The sequence below is a fragment of the Oreochromis niloticus genome, linkage group LG17, assembly GCF_001858045.2.
Source record: "Oreochromis niloticus isolate F11D_XX linkage group LG17, O_niloticus_UMD_NMBU, whole genome shotgun sequence".
NCBI lineage: Eukaryota > Metazoa > Chordata > Actinopteri > Cichliformes > Cichlidae > Oreochromis > Oreochromis niloticus.
In genome coordinates this window covers 1260996-1277977 of record NC_031981.2, presented here as the reverse complement: position 1 = coordinate 1277977, position 16982 = coordinate 1260996, and the positions used below count along the sequence as shown (strand labels likewise).

Below are 16982 nucleotides of genomic sequence, written 5' to 3'. Positions count from 1 at the left end.
GCTCTCAGGTGTCACATGTCTTGAAGTTCTCCAGAGGCCTGGTAATGAAGTCATCATGTGATTCAGGTGTGTAGACCCAGGGTGAGATCTAAAACCTGCAGGACACCGGCCCTCGAGGCCTGGAGTTGGGCACCCCTGGACTACATGAAGAATACAAATAACACTTCAGGATGATATTATTTATACAGAGGCTTGCTGTGGCTTTGTTTAATCCTGTGATATGTGTTCCAAGTGTGGATGAAGGCACATTTATTTCTGCATCCTTCAGAAAATAAAGGTTTGTGCATTTCCTGTTGCATGAAGTAACACTTTTCTGGGCACTTTTTAAAGTCCTTTGTTGCACTGACGAATCAGGCTGAACTCAAATTTGATTGCACATTTTACAGTTTGATTATTTGCAGTTAACAAGACATTAAGGAACACGTTTGAGGACTAAAAGCTATGTTTGTTTATGTTGTGTTTGCGTCTTTCTTTTCTACACATGGAAATCACCAGTTTAAATACAGCAGAAACTCTAAAGCTCAGTAGTGTGAAGAGCAACAATTCATCTGAGTTTAATATGAATAAAGCTTCACATCATTGGCGAGTCTGTGTCTGGCTCCTCGGGTGACACCCCGCTGTCCCCCTCCACGCATGGGGGAGGAGGGGGAGGTAGGGGTGACACGTCGGAGTTGAGGCTCGGAGGGAAAGGCAGGACCAAGGCAGGTTGAAGGTGACGGAAGGAAGCCCGAAATCCATCCCAGGCAGCCATCTCACTTTCTGCTGCTTTCACCTGTAGAAGAGAACGACTCGTGGAAGATGTTTTCATCACTAATGTTGTGGAGAGTAGAGACAGAAGTTTGGAGTACACAGGTTCAAAGTTGCTGTTTTACAAACAGTGTGTAAAACTGATGTGAGCACTTACTTTGATCTGCTGCTGCTTCTTGGCCTCGGCGGCAGCAGCCAGGCTCTGCTGCAGCTCCGCAGGAAAACTGAGCTCATCTCTGACAGAAAGTCGAACACAAGCACAACCCAGCCTGGTCAGCCGTGGTCTTCCAACAAGTGATGCGTTTTCATTGTGCAAGTTAGTATTTCTTTAGATTCTGCCAAAATAAAGCTAAAGCTGCTTTGCTTTGGCTCAGCCTTGACTTCCAGTTAATAAACATTTGCAGTGAAGGAGGTGCATTTAAAAAGAGATGAATTACAGAGAAAATTCCAAACAGAGGAAGGAGACATGATCTTTGGTCTTACATGTCTGCCCTCTCCACCCTGATGCCCCAGCGACAAGCAAAGGAGTCGACCGTTGCTTGTATCTGCTCCCCAATCTTCCGCCTGTGCAGCAGAACATGGCTGAATGTTTGCTGGGCCAGAACGTCTCTGACTGCTGCCTGGACCAGACTCTGCAGCACTGCGGTCAGACCGGATACAGCCGAGCTGCACAGTGCCACGTTCTCTATCTGGTAATAACACACCGCGCTCAGCTCCGGCCTCACCAAGTCCTTTGTCACCACCTGCATACAAACATATGAGAAGACGTCACTTTTTTCCTGACACGTCGGTGACATGTCACGATTCCAAACGGGAATATTTAAATATTTGATGCAGTGCGTGTGTCTATTTCTGTACCACGTGAGGAGGAACCTTCAACATCTTCAGTCGGATGTCAACTTTGTGACACACGTCGAGAAGCGGGAGGTGGAAAAAAAGGCCTGAAGAGGAAAAAAGACACAGGGGACAGTGGGTGTCACACTAGTGAAGCTTCTCATGAGCTGCGGTTCATAATACGTTATCGACCCTCACACAGGCTGCTGTCTAGAAGCTGCTACATTTCTCACCATACAAATGATGGAACCGATGTTATTTCTCTTTGTCTCTGTTTTCTTCTTCTTTTCCTCCTGCCTGCAGCTCCATCGTCAACATCCCACATCCAGTAACTCCACTATCCTCCCTCTTCACATGTCTAAACCATCTCAGCCTCACCTCCCTCACTTTGTCTCCAAACTGCTTGTCCTGCGCTGTCCCTCAAATACTTCTTATCTTATTATATTATATATCTTATCCTTCCTGGTAGCTCCTAATGAAAATCTTAGCATCTTCAGCTCCGCCTCTTGTCATCTTGTCAGTGCCATCGTCTCACTGCGGTCTTTAAAACCTTCCAACCATTAAACTCATCACCACCTATCCACCGTCCGCTCTCTCGTCTCCACTTCTCTTGTGCTTTGAATGGTAAAGCCCAGGTATTTAAATTCACACCCTTACTACCTCCACTCCTTGCTTGTTCATCTTTCCATAAATAGATAAAAATAAAGTATAAATAAAAAATAAGAATGAAATCTGGGCCGACCTGGTCCTCTGGGTTTTCCACGCAGTAGGTGACCCAGTCTGAAGATCACAGCTCTTTCGTGTTCCCTCACTACCTGTGAATCAACATGTGTTTGCTCAAGTGTCAGTTTGATATTCAACACAAAGCGGTCAGCCTATCTTCTAAAGACATGTTAGATCTTTGTACGATCAGAGGTTTAGTCCGTACTTTGACACAGAACCAGATGGAAAGAGGAAAGAAGAGGAGAACCAGAGCCAAGACAAAGACCATCAGCAGCCACTCACAGACTCCCAGCTTCTTGTGCTTCAGACCTGAAAAGATTGACAGTCTTTCACATGAAGAAGTCTCATCACATTTTCAGACATGAAAAACATGTATTTGAAAAATAAAAACACTGACTCACTGTCCTCCTGTTCTGCTGCTTCCAGGAGCCCCACATTCTCATCCTTGACTTCATTGTCTCTCACACTGTCTATGTCCACCACTGTTGATTTCAACTTCACTTCTGTCTCTTGCTCCATCTTCCCCACATGCTTCCCCAGCTTCTCTTTCCTCACCAATGATGCTTCAGAGAGCTGATCCACCTTGGGTTTCCTCTGAGGACTCCTCCTTGGAGCCTCTGAGGCTCCCCTGTCCCTCTCCTTCCTGGGCATCATTCTGGATCTTGGTGGGTGATTGGAGGGCTTCTCCATGCTGGCTGCATGCTCTGCAGAAAAAATGGAGGGTTTTCTTCCTTGTTTTCTGTTTCTCCAAGTTAAAGAAAAATAAATTTTGTGATAACTGGGAGATGCTTCCCCTCTAGCTGGTACTGCTGTCTACTGTGGAGATGGGACAGAGTCTGTCCCTGTAATTAAAGCTGGGAGCGTGGGAGTACAGGACAACAGTGAGGGGTGTCCTTACCACACTCATTTTTTAATTGTATGTCAGTAAACCTTTGCTTTGCCAGTAAGACCATCCAACTCTCCCTTTTATCTCCCTTTTTTCCATCGAAGGCCCATTTAAGACAGACATAGGCTTTATTAATCCTACACTGGGAAATTTCACATGTTACAGAAGCAAGAATGAAATTAATTTGAGATAAACTACAAAAATAACAAATTGAAAAACATAAATAAGAACAAATGCTTTAGCAAAAATTCTATTTAAGTTATAAAATGATAAAACTGACGCAGCATCAAGGGTTTGACTTTTTAAAACCCCCACATTTTCCTCTGGAGATAAAAACAAGAAAAAAGAAGCAGAAACGTCCCTTTTAAAAAAATCTATACATGCTACATGTTTGTTTATGGACACTAAGATGTGTGGCCTGCAGTGTAAAGCTGAATTTAATGCCGTTAATATTTAACCACATGCATGCAAACGGATATTTGTTTAGGTTATGCTTCTTCTGTGGTAAAGTCAACACCCCACAGAGATATGTGGAATACAGAAGTGAGGTTCTACTGTTTGGACTATCCCAGTGAAGCTCACACTGAGTGTCGTATATAGGAATGTGCAGACGCAGGTCTGAAAGAGCTTTCTTTGTTTGGAAAGGAAAAGACATGCTGTAACCTCCCTGACTTGTGCTTAATTAAACTCAAACCTTATTGCGTGGCCCTCTTGGAGGCGTGGAAAAGTTACTCACTTTAGAAAACAGCTGCATATGCGGTTCATATTTTATCTTTTAATTTTACTTACGCATAAATTACAAATACAAGTACCACATATAAGATATTTTTAACTAACAGAATAGAAATAAAAATCATTTTCTCGAGCTGTCGTGGAGTACCTGACTGCTCGGCTCAAATCCGGCGGTGTGCCCAGAGATCATTACTAAACGAACACTAGCCGGGCACCTCCAGAGTCAGCACGGGTGGGTACAGCGGATGAGATGCGCTTGATTTATTGTTCTCTCCTCCCCGGAGTTTTTCGACTCGACGCAGCGAAACTTCATAGTGGAGATTTTTTAATTCTAATTTAAAGTTGTTGTTTTTTAAACTATTATTATTTTTACCAGACATATTTCGTATTTTTCCACGGTTGTTTTCACAAAGAAGACATAGCTACAAGAGTGACCAGATAGCAACAGTGTAAATGTGGGGTGAGGGAGCGTCCTCACACTCCTGACAAAGTAAACACAGTGAGGATTATCCTCGTGTACTCTCATTTTAAACACACAAACCGTAAAAACTGTTGTCATACACTTTCTGCTTTGTCCAGCATTGCTTTGGGTTTCAGTCTGAATGGTTGGTTTTGACCTGTTCAAGCTGCTTCCTTCAGGTAAGCGCTACAGGTGCATCAGACTCACAGACTCAAAGCCATAATAACCACCCTGAACTCACACACGCACTGACAACACAGTTCCACCCACCAATCCAAGAACTTCCCGATATACACAGACTACCATCACCACTGTGTACGTAATTTACGTGCAATAACCCACACTGTAAATATATAACACTGTTTATTTGTATATTTTTACATTTTATATTTTTGAATAGGGTTCATATGCTGCAGAGCTGTGCACCTCACCGCCCTTTCTCTTCCCACATGTCTGCACTGAGTGGGGGATGCTCTGTATCTCACTGTACACGTGTATAGTGACAATAAAAGGCAGTTTATTCTATTCTATGAACCCATCCATTCGTCTTCCAACTGCAGGCTTCTTGTGAGTCTCACAAATGACAAAACTGGAAACACATCTTTTGGCTTTTTGTAAATCAAAATGTGGTAGATAGTTTCGGTACATGTTGAGTGGTGATGGTGATGCCATCGCCCTAGCAACGCACACCACCCTCACCCACCCTCACTCACCTGGAAAAAGGGAATACATATGCAAGGATGCTCTTCATCGACTACAGCTCGGCATTTAACACCATCATCCCCTCAAAACTTGCCACAAAGTTCGTCAACCTTGGGCTGGGAACACCGATCTGCAGATGGATTCTAAACTTCCTCACAAACAGGCCCCAGGTGGTGAAAGTTGGTAAGCACACCTCCTCACCACTCATCCTAAACACAGGTACGCCACAGGGTTGTGTGCTTAGCCCCCTCCTATATTCCCTGTTCACACACGACTGTGTTGCTAAACATGAGTCCAACATCATCATCAAGTTTGCGGATGACACAACCATCATAGGCCTCATCACAGACAACGACGAGACGGCCTATAGAGAGGAGGTGATGGCGCTGTACGAGTGGTGTCTGGAAAATAACCTGACTCTCAACATCAGCAAAACCAGAGAAATGATAGTGGACTACCGGAAACGACCAGTCAGGGAACACCAGCCCATCCACATCAACGGTGTCAAGGTCGAAAGGGTCAGCAGCTTCAAATTTCTTGGGAGTCAACATCACCGAGGACTTCTCCTGGACCCTTCACACATACACTGCAATCAGGAAAGCTCGCCAGCGGCTTTACTTCCTGAGGAGGCTGAGGAAGTTTGGCATGAACGCCAACATCACCTCAAATTTCTACAGGTGTGCAATCGAGAGCTTGCTGACGAGCTGCATTACAGTTTGGTACGGAAGCTGCTCTGCCAGCAGCCGTAAATCACTACAGAGGGTGGTGAAGGCAGCAGAGCACATCACTGGCACGAGGCTTCCTGCCATTCAGGACATTTATCTTCAGCGATGCCTCCGTAAAGTACACAGCATCATCAAGGACCACAGCCACCCAGCACATCAGCTTTTCTCCTTGTTACCATCTGGCAGACGTTACAGGAGTCTGTCTGCTCGGACTACAAGACTTAAAAACAGTTTCTACCATCAAGCCATACGACACCTCAACCACAACACTTAAACACACACAGCACAGGACTCAGAAGCTACCCTGCAGCTTCACAAGTACTCTGTTTAATCTGCACTGGTCACTCCACTTTATTGTTATTGATATTTATATTTAAAAAGTGCAACACTGTAATTTTCTGCTGGTCATTCCTGTGCAATAGCCCATCGCCGCCCCCCCCCCCTCATATTTCTTTTCAACATTTTCTTATTTAATCACTAGTGTACATATATTTATATTTATAGATACATATATATTTAGTCATCTTTTCTCTTTTACCACGTCTCTCTAATATTTTGCTCTTTACTATTTTTTGTTTAATTATTTTATTTAATTTTATTTTATTTTATTTTATTATATTTTCTTCTACTGTACCATGCTGCTGAGTGACTGCTGCTCGTCAAACACATTTCATTGCAATCTTGACTCTGTGCTAACTTGCATATGACAACTAAAACTGAAACTGGTGGGTTAAAGTGCTCTGCAGTCCCACCTGTACGTGCGGTGCTTCTTCTTCTTCTTTGTTGTTGCTGTGGCACCAGTGTCAGGGTAAGGAGTAACAGTTTATTAGCTAGGCAGCTAACTAAAACGGCTTTCGGTTTCTTCGAATTTAAAGTTGTTGGGGTTTTTGTTGTTTGTTTTGTTTTTTGCTTTGGCAATTGAATTCGTATCGTTAGCAAGTCCTGCTAGCTAGAGGCGTGCGGAGAGAGAAGGTTCGCCCCTCACAGCTACAGACAGGTGAGACTGTCCTGTAAGCATTTTGAGGTTTTTGGCAACTAAACCTTAGGCTAAAGATGCTTTTGGAACGATTTTATAACAAGACAAGACAGGTTTTTTTTTAAGACTGTGCATTAACTTTCTCCTGCGTCGTTTTTGGTTCACAAGGCAGGAGCTAACTCAAGCTAATTAGAGGCAGGAGCTAACTTAAGCTAATTAAAGGCAGGAGCTAACTTAAGCTAATTAAAGGCAGGAGCTAACTTAAGCTAATTAAAGGCAGGAGCTAACTCAAGCTAGCCTGTTTTAGGCAGGCCTGTGGACCTAAACGCAAACAAACACAAAGCCATGCGTTTGCCTTCACACTTAAATTGTGGAATCATATTTAGTAAAGTGGTTTTGTGTGTAGAGAAAGGTAGGGTGTCAGCGGTTCTTCTCTATGTCAGGTTCTTGACTTCCAGCTGCTGTGTTTTCCAGATGTATTCAGATAAGATGAACCATGAGAACATTTTGGCTCAACTGAAGAAGGACGTTCGCTCCTTGCTCATTTCATCCAAGAATGGTTTAGCTCCACATGAACTCCAACGAGACTACGCCACCATGTTGGGCCATTCGATGCCTCTGAAAGTCCTGGGCTTCAGGAACATTTTGGATATGAGTCAGGAGATGCCTGATGTGGTGTCCATTAACTTCAGGCCAGATGGGAGCACATTTTTAAAAGGTAGCGTCTCATTAAGGCATCAACGCTCTTGTCTTTGAACTCTTGAACAGGTTTAAGTATTTGACGCTTTCGCCCTGGTTTCCCCCGTGCAGCTGTTGGTCACGAGACCACTCGAAGCATCGAGGAGCTGGTGGCCAAGCAGCGCTCTAAGCCAAACAAAAAGCCCAGCAGGGGAGGTGCCCGCTACTTACCAACTCATTCTGTGTCCCACCATGTGGTCCTCCCTAGAAGAGGTCCCGCTCCTCCAGCCATCCCTGCACAGCTGAGGATGGAGCTTCGAATACTGCTCTCACAAGTATGAATGAAATGTGTTTAATGTTTTCCCACCTTAGAACAGTGCGGGTAATGTCCATTATAACCTGGGCTTTTAAAGCCTGCTGAGATTTGCTCCTGATTTTGAAGCTGGTTTATTTGCTTGGTATAAGCGCAGCATCATTCAAATGAAGCATGAGCAAAATGAGAGCACAGATTATTGATTATTGGCTTTTTTTTTTGCACTTGATAAGGTCTAGCCTGTTAACGTGAATTTTGAAGAGAAAATACCTGACAGGCTTTTCTTTCTTCTGTCACTGTACTCTCAGTGGAGTAATAATGTGGCTGCTCTCTCAGGGTCCCATTAGGTTATCCGACTTGGAGGCCTGTTTCTGGCGCTGCTTTGGACGACCGCTTTACATTCGCAGCTATGGGTTCTACTCCACTGGAGAGATGTTGGGGGCAGCGGCAGATCTGGTTGTCATTAGCCAGAGCAGGTTTGGCTCACTTGTGTTCCTGAGGGAGCATATGATCCCTAGGCCACTGCTCAAATTACCCGCCTCAACAAAGAGGGGTGGACTGATAAAACCAGCATCGCTGAGGACAGGTAGTCCAGATTCTGAAAGGCCAGATGTCAAACTTCAGACGCCAAAAACACCTCCAGGTTCTTCCTTTGGACTCTTTCTTGTAGTTTTGTTTCGCCCTGTTTGTTCTTTGCACTTCTAACCGTCAGATTTGGTGCCATGTAAATGAAATGAAGCTGAAAAACTTGGCTTTGTGTTATTGCACTAGTCTGCATTTTGAAACACCTTTGTGTCCTCTTCAGCTGAAGCTCCAGAGAAACCAACATCTCAGAACCAGACATCTACTCAGAATTCCTTGGATTCTGCCCGTAATGAGCCGGGAACCGCCGATAGCAAGCCGGGGGCGGTCGAGAAGAACCAGGAAACCAAAGCTCAGCTTTCCCCAGAGATTCAGCTCTTTGATAACCATGTCCTCCAGGTTGGGTTCCATTTGCAGCTTAAATCCATCTCAGATATGAAATGTCTAATGTTCCATTGCTTCTCACTCGATAAACTGTGGCGCCTAAAAGATTCTGGTTTTGGTCAAACATTTAGGGTGTAATTGTTCAGGCACACCACAGCAGAAAAATCAGAAATAGTGCTGTTACTAAATCCTGTCAAGTAATGGTGAGAAATCCTATTTGGTATACCTCGTATCTGTTAAGTGCAGTTTCTTTCTTCTTCTTAAATGTGATGTTAGCTGGAGGAGGGGCTTCGTCAGCAGATCCTGGAGAACGGAGTTGCTGGGACCATCAATCAGGAGCTGAAGGACAAACTACGAGCGGTGAGGCCTCGCACCCTGTATCATCATATGTCTTTGAGCCCAGTTTTAATCACGCAATTATAACAACAAGTGTAAAGTCTGCAAGTGCTGTTATAGTTCATGTATGTGGGGGAAAAGGACGCGTGAGTATATGACTCGCTCTCAGCCCGTGTCATCGCTCTGAAACCGCCATATTAATCACAGATGACCGTAAGAGGTCAACAGACGTTAAAGAAAGTATGTCGTGAAAATGATTAACATGTCGACAACTCTGCAGGTTGTAGGTCAGACGGACGGCGGATTATCAGTTCACAAACTGCCAGCTGAGTACAAGGTAAAAACAAGTTTGTATGTTTGTGTTGTTAACAGATTTTTCTAAACATAAAACTGATCCAGGATTTTAAAAGGAGAGCAGTCCTAATCACTAATAGAAACAACCCGTCACAGACACATACGGTTAGCTCCCCCCGACCCTGGAGGTCGTCTACGATCACAGCAGATATTAATGAAAGATGCACACTCATCATCTCTGGAATCTTAAATATCCTCCTTTCTTTCCTCCCAGAGGTTTTTTGGCGAGGACTTGCCTCTGCAGCACAGCGGCTTTGTTAGCGTCACTGAACTCGTCGGTGCCATGAGTGACACTTTCCACCTGAGACCAGCAGAGGGAGGCAGTGGACAAGACTGGATAATCAGGAACATACATGATACTGAGAATACACGTCCAGGTGTGTATTTATCATTGCATCGTTTGCATCAGCCCGCTTACATGAGTAATGACCATTTAGTGTTACTGATAATATAAATAAGTGTTTAACCCACATCTTTCTTCCATATGTTTGTTCACAGTAAAGTCACTAATTACAGTTATGTGTCGATTTCACGTGTTGGAGCATATTTGTGCAGTTATGACTTTCACCCAAGCAGGAAATGTATTTGTCTCTGTTTGCAGACTCAAAAGAGAGCAAGAGTTTTAATGATGATCAGACGTTTCCAATTAAGAGCCAGCAGGAAGACGGTGATAATGTCCCACCATCAGATGATGAGAACAACGAGCTGGTTACCAGTAACACACCCAAAGAAATGGTTTGAAAACACCGTTTTTTGTGGTTTGACCATAGCAAGTAGTCAGTGATGCTTGATGCACTGACATTAAAAGTCATGACTCTGAACTGCACTTTACCGCCTGTAAGTCTGTAAATGATAAAGAGTAGCTAAATATTATCGAGTGCCTTCTGTGTTCGTCTGTAGATGTCTGCAATTCCGGTGCATCTCAGCCCTGCTGTACCCCTCGACGCCCTCCAAAGTCAGCCTCTCAAACCACCGACGCGCCATCGTGCTCGAGAGCTGGTGGAAGTCTTGGTGGAGCGGGTGGAGTCACCCGGGCATTTCTACATTCGCTTCAGCGAGACCAAGGAGGCCCGAGCTATGGAGAACATGATCTTTGAGATGAGGTGGCGCATGTGTTAGCGGCAGCAGCTACTGTACGGACTCTTTAACCGTGCCTGCTACCCTGATCAGTAACATCTTTTTCTTTTTCCTCCTCTCGTCTCCTAGACGATGCTACACCTGTCCTCAGGTGTCGGAGTGCTATCGCCTTCCCCAGAGATTTGTTCGACGGGGTCAGGTCTGCTGCGTGTCACCTGACGGAGTGTGGTTCTACCGGGTGGTGATCCATAAGGTGATCTCCCCCACTCAAGTGGAGGTGTACTACGTGGACTTTGGTGATGTGACAGTGGTACCAACCACCAACCTCAAGTTCCTCAAGTAGGGGCCTCTGAAAGCTCTCGTTAAAAGGATGATTAAAAAAACGAGATGTGTGTATATATAAATTTATCTCGCTGTTTCCCAGGTCGACTTATTCAGTTCTTCCAGCACAAGCCGTTCCATCTTCACTTGCTGGAATTAAACCCACGTCTGTGAGTCTGTGCCTTAGTTTATTTAATTTTCAGTTTCCTTACAAATACAAGCCTTTCTACTCCAGCACCAGTGCCTTGGTAATGCCAGCGTATCAGCCATCCTGTGATGGTTTAAACAGGATTTAATTGAATGTTTTGGCTTTCAGTGCTCTTATGTTTTGGATTCATAAGTGAGTGTTGTGGTTGGTCTTCTGCAGGGCAGCTGGACTCCTGAGGCAACAGCTGACTTCAAGAAGCTGTGCTGTGATCGCACCCTGGTGGGCGCTCTGGATTGTTACAGTGGAGATGTGCTGCAGCTCTACCTGTGTGACACATATACTGATGATGACATCTATATCCACACTGTCCTGCTGAGCCAAGGCCACGGGACACCCTGCAGCCCTGCAGCCTCTGCAGCAGTGAGGAGCACACACAAAAACACTGGTTTTGTACCATAATCATGAGCAGCAGCAGTTTGTCATTCCTGCTCTTTTAACAGGATAGCTGTCAGGTCACACCAGTGAGTCTCTACCTGGGAGAGGGGGTGGCTGACCTGCCAGAGGTGAGGGAGGAAATTATTTCATCCCCAGAGCCAGGAGACACTTCTGAAGAGTCCATAATGGACAAACTGAAGGTAGCACACTGGTCTCATAGAAACATAGTGTGGGGCTGTAGTTCTCTTGCCCTGTGGGACAATGTTAAATTTGGCAAAAGATCATTTTATGTTCGTGGGTATTATTATTGGGTTTTTAAAAAATGGTGTTATTGGTTTAAAACTGTTAGAAAGATTATTGTTGTATATCTGTATGTATACAGCTGCATTTAGCTGACGTGCCTCAGCCGGGATAGCCTCCAACACCACCTCATCTGCGTACGTGGTTAATGCCTTCATTTAGTGTGATTTCTCTTTGCATAAATATAGATCTTTATTGTAAACTGATAATGAAAACACACAGCGGTGCATTAAAAGGCCACAGCTATGCAGAGAATAAAGTTTCGGACTGTTGGATAAGGTTGAGTTTTGCACCCACGTCTAACATTTGTGTTATTTATAGGTGTTCAATCTTAATCAGTTGGGAACGACATCTTCAGCTTTCTAACTTCATTAGCTTAATTAAGATTAATTTCTTCCTCCTGAGCCCTTCCCGTCCAAAGAGCACAGATATGTGCCCTGCTTTAAACGCTGATACTCAAGCTCCGCACCAAACGACTGCTGCTCTTTGTACAGCGTCCTTAAAGACCGAAATACTCCCAGGATGGTCATTTAAATGGCTTTTTAAAAAAAAATAGATTTGCAGCTTTACGCTGTTGTTGTCTCTTATCTGCGAGTGCAGTCTTTGCCTCTCATTGCATTCATTTCTCGCATTCATGTGAAGCTTTTACTCTCCACTGTCCGTAGTTCTTATCTTTGCAGCCATACTGTCACTGCTGCAGGCCTGCTGCAGCGCACACACGCACACGCACACACACACACACACACACACACACACACGGTGTACACACTTGGCTCAAACACACATGTCGTTTTGCTGAAGGGAGAGTTGCAGTCCAACGCTGCTTAATGTATAGCTGGGCTGTTGGAAGGTCACGGCTTGTTGTTGGACTACAAATAAGACAGCAGCCAATCGGTGAGCGTTTAATGGATATTGTATTACAAGATTGTCATTTTCTTATTTTAATGAGCAGCAAGTTGTTAAACTGAACATACTGGGAAGAAGATTTGACAGCGTTACAAAGTGTCCAAATAGCATTTGACTGGTATTTTTATATATTTTATATATTATACACACATTTTTCATATGCTAGTGACATTAGAGACACTGAAGTTAAAGGTATGGCTTTCTTCCCATCATTTATTAACCAGCTAGTTTTAGAAGGACCGATGATCGCTCATTAAAGCGATCCTCACACTGAGCTGCCAGTTTGGCTTTGACTGAGGGCAGGCATTCTTGCTCAGATGGTGGCGCTTCGCTCACTGTCGCATCGTATTTTACAAAGTGAAGAGATGCTCAGAGGTTCTCTTTTCCTAAAATCTGAGATCAGAAGTGTTACACAGACCAGGTAGAGGGGCGTTGAAGCTAACCTAAGAAATTGAAACGGTGTTTATTGGAGTGTTACGTCCTCTTTTTCCTGCAGGGTAATCGTTCTGTGGCCTTCCTCCACTACAGTCATATTCAGTAAGCTGTACAGTTATTACAGCTCCTGGTCACAGCAGATGGCCCCGCCCCTCCCTGAGCCTGGTTCTGCCGGAGGTTTCTTCCTGTTAAAAGGGAGTTTTTCCTTCCCACTGTCACCAACATGCTTGCTCATAGGGGGTCATATGATTGTTGGGTTTTTCTCTCTATGTATTATTGTAGGGTCTGCCTTACAATATAAAGCACCTTGAGGCGACTGTTGTTGGGATTGTATGAATAAAACTAAATTGAATTCCAGCTATAGATTTTATTTTCAAGTAAAGATGTGTCTGTAAATTAACATTTATGGTCTACGTACTTTGTCTTGATGTGCCAGGTTGAAGATGATGAAATGCCAGCCCTGGAGTATATCTGGGACAGTGAGGTTGTCCCTCACATCCAGGTATGAGCACCTGACACTGACCTCATCCACTGCCGTCTGTCCACTGAGGTTAAAAGACTGACAGTTGTTGTTTCCTGTTACGACTTGTTCAGGCTAAGGAGAAAAACCCGTTCAACGCTCTGCTGAAAGACCAAACCGTCACCTGCCCCCTGACACCTCCAGATCTCATTCAGACCAAGATGACCGCAGCTGACCTCATGGTGAGATCATCTGAAGAATATTAGATAAACTGATTACATTTGGGGGTTTTTTTTGTTGTTTTTAGTCTGTTAATGAAAACTTAATTTTTTCCCCAGACACAGAGTCCGACTGCTCCAGCAGCTCCACCCATCATTAATCCCACTTCCATGAGACCAGAGGAGGATTCTGCCCCCTCTGTGGCCAGACCTCCTCTAATCCTGAGCACCCTGAGCTTCCACACTGCTGCCCTGGGTCAAATTCAGGATGGTACTCTGGGTACAGATGCACACACTGACTTACTTTGGAGAGAAGTCCGCAATATGCACATAAGTCATGTAACCAAAAGAATGCAGTCTTGGATGCGAGTAACTGCGTCACATTTATATAAATAACTTGTACTGTAGAGATGAGATTCGGTTTAAGGGCAAGCTTTGTTTGTGATTCTGAACTTTAGTTCAGTTTGTAGTCAATCCTAGATTACATCATCACCCATTACTCATAATGAATTACAGTTCTGCTGCATTTGTGGCAAGAACTTGTCTTTGGAAAGAGTAAGTTAACATTTTGTACTCATTATAGAGTAACATTATGGAACAAAGGTCCTAATTTGCACAAAAAAAGCCTCGTCTCCTCTCCTGCACGTGCACACATCTTGTAAAGAGATTAAACAGTGACCTTCATTAACCTGCATATGTACCTCATTCGCTCCATCTCCCTCTCACTCACTCACACACACACACGCACGCACGCACGCACGCGCGCGCGCGCGCGCGCAGAATGGCCTTCAATGAAATTAGTGTGTTCATGGATGGAGCGAGGGGGTATTGATTTCCACCCTGCTGCTTGCTATGGTGGATGTACCTGCAGTGAAAACCTGACATAGATTCAATTAGACCTGTTACCAGAGCTATTTGACCCAACAAGCTGTGTTTGCCCTGATATCGATACACCGCCGCTCCACCATGCTGGCGCTTGTGCCGTGAGGGGAGGGGAGGAATAAAAACAGCGGTGCGTTTATCTACAAACATGCAGAAAAGGTTAGATGGTGCGTTTGAGTGCATCCCAAAAACATGTAACACTGAAGTTGGGTGACTTACTGATGACGTACCCTGAAGTTTATTAAAATTCTCCCTTTTTAAAGTGTAGAATGTATGATTCACAGAAATGGTTTTAAATGTGAGTGAGTCTCGGACTTTGTTTTCCAGGTGGACCCATTTCTCACCGGTACCCTCGGAACTCTGGCGTCACGTTTCCTCTGTTTGGGTTCAGATAGGCTGAGAGCGTCACAGCCAGTGACGACTGTAACTCATCACATGTTGCTGTTTTTTTTCCCCATTTAATTGAAGCTTTTTAAATACTGTGAACAAAGACAAAAACATGTCATGACTGATGGAATTTTATTTGGAAAAATAAATGTTATTGCTTGGACTGCTTTAATATTTTTAGAGAACTCTGTTCATTTGACCCTTGTTGTTCTGGTGACCCAGCGTTTGTGTTTTTGGTTTAATATTCTTCATTTCTCCTTGTCAACTCCCCGTCTCCTGTTTCCTGTTTTACTTTGATAGTCTCGTGTCCTTTGTTAATGTTTCCAGTGTTGCTTCCTCCACATCTCGTTGTGTGTGATTGCTCTCAGCTGTGTCCGATTCCCTCGTTATCCCTGTGTATTTAAGTCCTGTGTCTTGCTCTGTCCATTGTTGCGTCCTTTCCTCTTTGCTGTGTTTTCTTGTCTCCCAGTGTTTAGTTCTTAGTTTCCATGTTCAAGTTTTGCTTTGTTTTTTGTGAGTTTATTTGACAGATTTTTTTTCCCAGCGAATAAAGCTGCCGCTTTAAGTTTACTTTTCCGTGTACGAGTCCTGCATTTGGCTCCTTCCTGCCTGCCACAGCACAAACCCAGATGATGATTGTGGAGACTATTAGCGCTATGAAGGAAGCAAAATAAAAGTGCATTAAATTCACCTTAGAGACTGGATGTTTCAGACGATGCTGTGGGTGGCGTTCAATACTAGCTGGTTGGTATTTTTGAGCTGCTAAGTCACCAGTAAGATCCACGTCTGCTGAGGCTGAATTGTTCAAACTTTTTTAGTAGTTTGCAAAGGTTAGCTCACTAAACTAGTTCATAAATGTCTCTTGTCAGTTTTTTTCAGTGTTGTTTGACTTGTAGTTCTGCACCTGCACTGCTTTTCTCTTTACTGGTTTTGTCATCAGCACAGTGTCACTGCGACCTTCATCACAACACTTGAGCTGCAGTCACCCTGCTCACTGACTCAGGTTTCTGTTGTTTTTTAATACAGTCAAGTTCTGTGCAGTTTTTGACACATCTATTGCCTTTGATCAGTGCAATGCCTTCGCTTATGTGCTAATCTTTTAGTCCTCAGTCATTTCTATGCATTACCAAACACAGGTTTTGGGTGCTGCTGCATTCAAATGGGTACAGTCACAAAAGTTTAAGACCACTTAAAAAATGGCCAAAAAAATCCTATTTTGCATGGTTGGATCTTAACAAGGTTCCAAGTAGAGCTCCAATGTGCAACAAGAACAGGCTGTTCTACAGCTGATCATTATTGATCACTTCAAAAATTGATGCTTGATGCCAACGTTTCCATGAGGTGTGTGGGAACATTTCTCCAAGTGGTGAAGACGGCCGCACGAAGAACATCTACTGTCTGGAACTGTTGTCCATTTCTGTAAACTTCCCTTGCCATCCATCCCCAAAGGTTCTCACTTGGATTTAGATCAGGGGAACACGCAGGATGGTCCAAAAGAGTGAGTGAAGTCTCTTATCCTGCAGGCATTGTGTACTGTAGTCTGAAGAGCTTGGAAAGAAAAGCTTCTGGACTTCTTTAAGTTGCTTGAAGACATTTCACCTCTCATCCAAGAAGCTTCTGTGGCCTTCAAGGAGACGAGGCCTTTGAAGACGTTTTGTTGTTCTTGAAGCTCTTCAGTCTCAGATGCCGTCTGATGGTTATTGGGCTGCAGTCGGCACCAGTAACGGTCATAATTTGGGTCGAGGATCGTCCAGTGTCTTGACGGACAGCCAGTTGGATCCTCCGGCTCAGTCCTGGTGACATTTTTTGGGATCTTCCACTTGACCTTTTGGTCACTGACTACAAGAAGGACAACACGGGCAGTGTTCAGCCCACTGCATCTCTCGCAGACGAGCTCAACAACTTCTATGCTTGTTTTGACGCAGACAACAGAGAGCAGATCCTCTACCCTCAGGAGGACAGTGAGGCTGTAACTTTAACT

At 44.2% G+C, this 16982-nt stretch overlaps 2 protein-coding genes across 7 annotated transcripts; one reads left to right on the top strand and one right to left on the bottom strand.

The window, feature by feature from the left end:
- Positions 1–39: 39 nt before the first annotated feature.
- Positions 40–6665, bottom strand: nphs2 (NPHS2 stomatin family member, podocin). Of its 3 annotated transcripts, none has more exons than XM_003455646.4 (8): positions 6562–6665; positions 2706–3008; positions 2510–2613; positions 2324–2396; positions 1606–1688; positions 1231–1490; positions 905–983; positions 40–772 (listed from the first exon to the last, which is right to left on the bottom strand). In XM_003455646.4, the coding sequence occupies exons 2-8, from the start codon at positions 2992–2994 to the stop codon at positions 572–574; spliced, it is 1089 nt and encodes a 362-aa protein (XP_003455694.1). In that variant the 5' UTR covers positions 2995–3008; positions 6562–6665; the 3' UTR covers positions 40–571. The 3 variants fall into 3 exon arrangements, with proteins under 3 accessions (XP_003455694.1, XP_005460404.1, XP_005460405.1); XM_005460347.4 differs by lacking the exon at positions 6562–6665 and adding an exon at positions 4464–4705; XM_005460348.4 differs by lacking the exon at positions 6562–6665 and adding an exon at positions 4071–4181.
- On the top strand, positions 6483–15571 carry tdrd5 (tudor domain containing 5). 4 transcript variants are annotated; one of them, XM_005460346.4, is made up of 19 exons: positions 6555–6617; positions 6746–6806; positions 7260–7503; positions 7596–7798; positions 8113–8419; positions 8582–8757; positions 9019–9102; positions 9359–9415; positions 9647–9809; positions 10034–10167; positions 10333–10535; positions 10639–10848; positions 10934–11000; positions 11198–11398; positions 11479–11613; positions 13491–13556; positions 13649–13756; positions 13853–14012; positions 14942–15571. In XM_005460346.4, the coding sequence occupies exons 3-19, from the start codon at positions 7260–7262 to the stop codon at positions 15007–15009; spliced, it is 2586 nt and encodes an 861-aa protein (XP_005460403.1). In that variant the 5' UTR covers positions 6555–6617; positions 6746–6806; the 3' UTR covers positions 15010–15571. The 4 variants fall into 4 exon arrangements, with proteins under 4 accessions (XP_019202822.1, XP_005460402.1, XP_005460403.1 ...); XM_019347277.2 differs by lacking the exon at positions 6746–6806 and having other exon boundaries at positions 6483–6617; positions 13853–14003; XM_005460345.3 differs by lacking the exon at positions 6746–6806 and having other exon boundaries at positions 6483–6617.
- The last annotated feature ends 1411 nt before the right edge of the window (positions 15572–16982 follow it).